Source organism: Gopherus flavomarginatus, chromosome 1, assembly GCF_025201925.1.
Source record: "Gopherus flavomarginatus isolate rGopFla2 chromosome 1, rGopFla2.mat.asm, whole genome shotgun sequence".
NCBI classification, from domain to species: domain Eukaryota; kingdom Metazoa; phylum Chordata; order Testudines; family Testudinidae; genus Gopherus; species Gopherus flavomarginatus.
In genome coordinates this window covers 95779366-95785780 of record NC_066617.1, presented here as the reverse complement: position 1 = coordinate 95785780, position 6415 = coordinate 95779366, and the positions used below count along the sequence as shown (strand labels likewise).

Here is a 6415-nt window from a genome sequence, read left to right as displayed (position 1 = left end):
GGTTATTTTTTATGCTGTAGAAGGCAAAACTTCTGATAATGCGATAGTAGGGTGTGAGCCAGGCACCTCCTGATGCCAACTGGCAGAAGGCACAGTGGTGCACAGAGTTTGACAGGAATCCCCCAGATAAGATAGATGTATAGTAATTCACTAAAAAGTGAAACATGAGGTCTCTGCCCACAGCCAGTAATGGTCTGGTTGGCATGTTCTTTGCAGGATGCATGTCTGGATGATATTTAAGAAGTTACTTATCTGTACTGAAAAATTATGTTTTTAAGGTCTGAGAGTTAAGGTGAAAAATATGCTCCTGTCTCTTCCCTCTGCCCTGACACTTCTCTCTCTCCACCTGGTCAGGTGTGTATTGTGTAGTGCCTGTGCCCCAGTGGAGCCCTAGCCTCAGACTGAGCCAAACACTAATCAAGAGATAGTGAAATCGACAAGAGAGGAGCACACAGGAAAAAAACCCACCAATGGGTGCTGAGCGGCATCCAGTTTACAAGTAAGGACGGTGGACTAGGGATATAACCGAGGGCAAAGAGACACATCCTGTGCATCTTTCCACTGAGGAGACAAGTTGGCAGCATGGCTTGTCTCATGGAAGATCACAACCAAGCCTGGCTGTAAGATACTGGAAGGGTTTGGGGGAACTTTGCTCTACAAGACAGAAAAGTATCTAGTTAAATAAGTCTAGAGTCTAGAAATGATTTTATTTTATATGTAAACCATTTGCTTCCAATACTTCGACTTGATACTTCTCAAATCACTGTACTTTGTTAAATAAACAAATTTGTTCTCCCTACAAATGTGTCTGAGTGCTGCGTGTTCAGCGGATCAATGATCTGAGGTGAAAGCGGCAAGTGGGTGTGCACTGCTTGTTTGGGAGCAGCAAAGCTGTGAACATTATGAAAGTCCAGTGGAACAGGGGCTGGACACTGCAGGGAGATGCTCAGAGGGCTCGGGGGTTGGTGTACATGGGCCTATCACTAGCCTGCAGAGAAACAGCAGAGCTTGCACAGACCCAGAGGGGAGTGTTTGTGTTGCCTGGGGCCAGTGGAGTTGGAGGTAAGGCCAGATAAGGCTCCCTCACACTAAAAGCAGGTGACTGTGAGGTGTCCTCATGCCAGGCTCTGGCTCTGAAGCCTGGAGAAGGGGTTGGGTGTCAGAGCCTGGGCTCAAACATCTAAGACTCCTCAAAAGAAGTGGTAGCAACCCTGTTGCTTGATTTAGTTTCTCCTAAGGAGAGGTCCAGATTCTCTGCATCTTGAAGTTTTAAACCATGATTTGAGGACTTCAATAGCTCAGACATAGGTTTGATACAGGAATGGGTGGGTGAGATTCTGTGGCCTGTGTTGTGCAGAAGGTCAGGCTAGATGATCATAATGGTCCCTTCTGACCTTAAAGTCTATGAGTCTATGATCTACACAGCTATTTTTAGCACTATAGCCCAAGCCTCACAAGCCTGACTCTGTAAACCCCAGCTCCAAGACTTGCTGCCTTAGCATTTTTTGCCTTGTAATGTGCTGTGATGCTCAGAATGGGGGAACCACACCATTTTTCTTCCCAGCAGCACCTCGTATATCCCTACAGTGTGCTTTTGGGATCATGTTTTTCATCAGTCTGGGCCATGTTTGACTTTAATCTATCTCTGGATATTGCAACACAGAGCAGACAGCTTTTTTCCCCCTTTGTTAAAATCAAGGCAATGCACCTGTTCCCACTGAAATCAATGGCAAAACACTCACTGATTTCAACGGGAACTTGGTTGGGCCCTAAAATCTGGAATGAGATTGTTTATGTCTCAGAAGGGTTCCATGCTAGTTTCATAGAGGTTAGGTCCCTCAATGGCTATTAGCCAAGGTGGTCAGGGCTGCAACCCCATGCTGGATGTCCCTAAGCTTCTGACTGCCAGATGCTGGAACTGGAGGGCCAGGGATGGAACACTTGATAATTGCCCTGTTCTTTTCACTCCTTCTGAAGCATCTGGCATTGGTCACTGTCAGACGACAGGATACCAGGCTACATGCACTGTTGGTCTGACCCCGTATGGCTATTCTTATGCCAATCAGAATATATGCCACTCGAGATCCCCCAGTGGGCTAGGTGGAGTAATCTGATCCTGATCTGTAGAATTGTAAAGAATAAATTACAGGTAGATTCCTCATTTATTCCAATGATGCCCAATACACTAGCAACAGCACTAATATGCTTAGACATGAGACTCATAATGGTACAGTTCTGATGGGTACCATCAATTTTATCTGCCATCTGGTAGAGCATTTTGATGGTCTCCTCCATCTGCTGTTTCTGCTCAGGGACTTCTTTACAAAGAATGTCACATTTTTGACTCTTCCAAAGCTTTCTGCAAACTTTCTGATTTCCTCCTGCCTGTTAAAGGGGGTTGGGGGAGGGGGTTTCTAGGAGATGCCCATATGGACAGCAACAAAACAAGCCGTAGACACAGGGCTGGTGCAACCATTTAGGCGGACTAGGCGGTTGCCTAGGGCACCAAGATTTGGGGGCGCCAAAAAGCAGCGTCCCCAAATTTTTTTTTAAATGGTTGAGCAGCCGCTGCTGCTGGGACAGAGAGGGAGTCTGAGCTGCCGGCGGCAGCGGCCGCTGGCAGCCCGGGTGTCCCCTAGGTCAGGGCGCCGCCGTGGCAGCCAGCAGCCCAGGGCCCCACCCGGGTCAGCGGGCAGCCGGCAGACAAGGGTGTCCCCTGGGTCAGGGCGCCGCCATAGTAGCCGGCAGCCCAGGGGCCCCTGTAGGTCAGTGGGCAGCCGGCAGCCCAGAGCGTCCCCTGGGTCAGGGCACCGCCGCGGCAGCGGGAAGCCCAGGGCCCCCCTGGGTCAGGGCGCCAACGCAGCAGCCCAGAGGTTCAGGCTGCCCGCGTCGTGCTGACCCAGGGGAATCCCTGGGCTGCAGGCAGAGGCTCAGAATCCCTCTCCCTCCCAGAGCAGGGGCTCCAGCCTCTGCCATTTTTCTCGTTGCCGGCCCTGCCGGCAGCTCGGCAGAGCTGCGCAGCTCTGCTTAGGGCACGTGGCAGGAGCCCTGCGAGGGCAGCGTGACACCAGGGCTTCTGGAGGAAAGCGGGGGCTGCCACCTGGCTCAGCCTCCACGTCAGCCCCAGGGAGGGGCATGGAGAAGAAAAGAGCCTCAGCGGTGGTCTGGTGGAGCGGAGGAAGAAAGAGGACCTCGATGCTCATGCGTTGGGCAAGGTAAGCAAGTGCTTCCCCACAGCTTGGCCTCAGGTGCCTGTGCTCCTGCCCCCTTGGTCCTTGGCTGGTCCCTGCTGCTGCTCCCCTTGTGCCCGGATGGCTGGAGAGAACAGCAGCCTGCAGAGCTGAGCTGCCCCAGTGCCCTCAGGCACCCTCGACCCCCCCCCCAGCCCTGATCCCCAGCTCTGAGCCCAGTCCCTCTGAGCTGGAAACCCCCTCGACCCCATCCCCCCCACAGCCCTGACCCCCAGCTCCGAGTCCAGTCTCTCTGAGCTGGAAACCCCCTCACCCCATCCCCCCCACAGCCCTGACCGCCAGCTCTGAGCCCAGTCTCTCTGAGCTGGAAACCCCCTCACCCCATCCTCCCCACAGCCCTGACCACCAGCTCCGAGTCCAGTCCCTCTGAGCTGGAAACCCCCTGACCCCATCCTCCCCACAGCCCTGACCCTCAGCTGAGAGATAGTGTCCCTAACAGTTATTGCTCTTCGCATCCTCTTGACTCTCCCAGTTTCTGTGGCCAGTGGTGAGCAAAGCTTCTCGAAGCTCAAGTTGATAAAAACATACATGCGAACATCAATGTTGCAACAAAGACTTGTTGGGCTATCTACCTTGTCACTGGAACATGATATTGCTCACAGCATTGACTTGGAGGAACTTGTTTCTAAATTTGCTAAACTTAAAGCTCAGAAACATAAATTCTAAATTATAACATGTTACTCTGTGACCGTGTATTGTGGATAATGTATGTGATTTGGGGGGAGGGGGGAGTGCAAGATGGAAGTTTCGCCTAGGGCGCAAAATATCCTTGCACCGGCTCTGCGTAGACACTGTTCTGTAAAACACACTGTTAGAGGGCCTTCCCTTCACCCTGCCACTCCCTGGTTCTTGTCATGCAGACAGCAAGGAGCAAAATACCAGAAGTCCAAAGTGCAGACAATGTGATGTTTATTGGGGTTAGTTTCCAAGCAAACATATCCCGTAACCCTTCACACCAATCGGGCTTATCTCTATACGCTGATAGTCTGTTCCCCAGTGTTCCCTTCCCAGGACTGACACCGAAAAGCATTTACCCCGTATTCCCCTTCCCAGCTCTGACGCCGAAGCGCCTTGTCTGTGTCCCTGTTCCCCGTACGGTGACCAGAAGTCCCGATTTTATAGAGATAGTCCTGATTTTTGGGTCTTTTTCTTATATAGGCTCCTATTACCACCTATCCCCATCTCGAATTTTCACACTTGCTGTCTGGTTACCCTAGTTCCCCACGAGACATTTTGTTTACATTGGCCGTCTGCAGGCATGGCCCCCCTGCAGCTCTCAGTGGCTGGCGTTCACTGTTCCTGGCCAGTGGGAGCTGCAGGAAGCAGCAGCCAGCACATCCCTGCAGCCCAAGCTACTTCCCACAGCCCCCCATTGGCCAGGAACAGCAAAGCAACAGAGATTGGGACAATGGGAGCAAGAAAACGGCATGAGAAGAAACAATTTGTTGACTGTGAGCAAGAGAGTGGAACAGGCACATCCTGGCCCCAACAGTACCTTTAAATTAGGATTGAGTTTCTCAAACCTCCAGAAACGTTATTCCACACAGAAAGCAAACTCTAATAGACGTGATGTGTGACACTCTCCTACAGTTAGTTCTCAGCCTCTTCAACCCACATGGCTGAGGGACCTACTTCCCACAGCTTTCAAGAACACTGGCCTCTTTTGCCACTTAAGTGATGGATAGCTAAGGGATCCTCCCACTTTCTTTTTATAGAGCCAGAACCCAGCCTGTCTCTCTAATATCCTGGGATCAACATGGCTACTACACTGCATGCTTCTTTTTATAGTCCTGTGCAAAGTTCCCTCTAACTTTTTCCATCCACATGCGGAATGAATTTTGTTCTGTGCACGAATATTGAGGTAATGTGAGGATGTAAGCCACCAGTAGAAACAAAAAACCTAGATATAATAAATATTTTTTAAAAGTTACCATACGGATTATTACTCTAGCCAGGACCGGTTAGGCATTTTAGAACCCGCTACACACAGAATTAAATTTAAGCATAAGAGAGAAATATAAATTATGAAATGCATAGACCAGTCTGTAGATGGGCAGACTCACCCCGGCGGCGCCTCCCGCTGGTGACTTCTGGAAATTAGCTCGTTCCAGCTCTAGAGCACCCTCTTCAGGCCGGTGATCCACCTGTCCTCTGGCCCCCATGTCCCTCCCTGGATCCCAATGCCCTTTTAGCTGAGGTGCTGCCCCCTGGCTGTAATCCCTCAGTCTTAGGGTCTCCCTTCCCTGGGGAACCCCCACCCACTATTCCCACCTCACCTCACCTCAGTATAAGGCTACTGCCAGTCATCGTCTAGCCTCACACCCTGGGGCAGACTGCAGTATCAGCCTACTCATCACTGGCAAGGAAGGTTTGGACATGCTGCCTTTGCCTACCCCTGGGCTGCCCTCTGCAACCCCCAGTACCTGTTGACCTTGTGCTAGGCTGCAGCCTGGGGCTTTCCAGGCTGGAGTTCCTCAACTCCTCTGCCTTTCCCCAGCCCTGCTCCACTCAGGTAGTCTGCTCAGGTGCCTGCAGCCAGGCCCATCACCCTCTACAGCTAGAAAGAGACTCTTTGGGCTTCTGGCTCACAGCCTCTTATAGGGACCAGCCGGGCCTGATTGGGGCTTGGCCACAGCTGAGCCTACCTTCCCTAATCAGCCCAGGCTTTCCTTCCCAGCCTCAGCCCTCTTCCAGGGCTGTTCCAAGCCCTGAAGGACAGGAGCAGGGGACCACCCTGCTATACAGTCAAAAAACTAAATATACTTGGAAAGAATAAAATTACAGAGAATATATGTGCATTGCAGGAAATATCAAGAAGTAACAACACCACCACAAGTTTGTGTTGGGAGGTGAGTGTAAAAGAGAGACACACACACACGTAGGGTGCGTGTGTGTCACAGTGTGTGTGTGTGTGTCAGAGAGAGAGAGAGAGAGAGAGTCAGTCAGTCACACAGCGTGTATGTGAGTGTGTGAGAGACACATCGGCACTCACCAGTCTGAAGCCTGCTTGTTCAGATACAGCAGCAGCTGCCAGCAAGCTCTGTCCCTCGTCCCACTCCTGAGCTCTGCAGTGATGGGGCACAGAGGCGAGGGGGGACACCCTGACATCAGATCCTCCCCACCCCAACCCCTGCTCCTTTGTCTAGGAGAAACTTGTTTATCAG

At 51.6% G+C, this 6415-nt stretch overlaps 1 protein-coding gene across 1 annotated transcript in view; it reads right to left on the bottom strand.

Annotated features, from left to right (window-relative positions):
- LOC127051675 (cytochrome P450 2D17-like) overlaps positions 1-5571 on the bottom strand; it is a 204937-nt gene extending 199366 nt beyond the window's left edge. The window contains exon 1 of the mRNA XM_050954318.1: positions 5315-5571. Within this exon, the coding sequence (XP_050810275.1) occupies positions 5315-5413 (99 nt within the window). The 5' untranslated portion in view covers positions 5414-5571. The remainder of the gene's footprint in view (positions 1-5314) is intronic.
- Between the last annotated feature and the right edge of the window lie 844 nt (positions 5572-6415).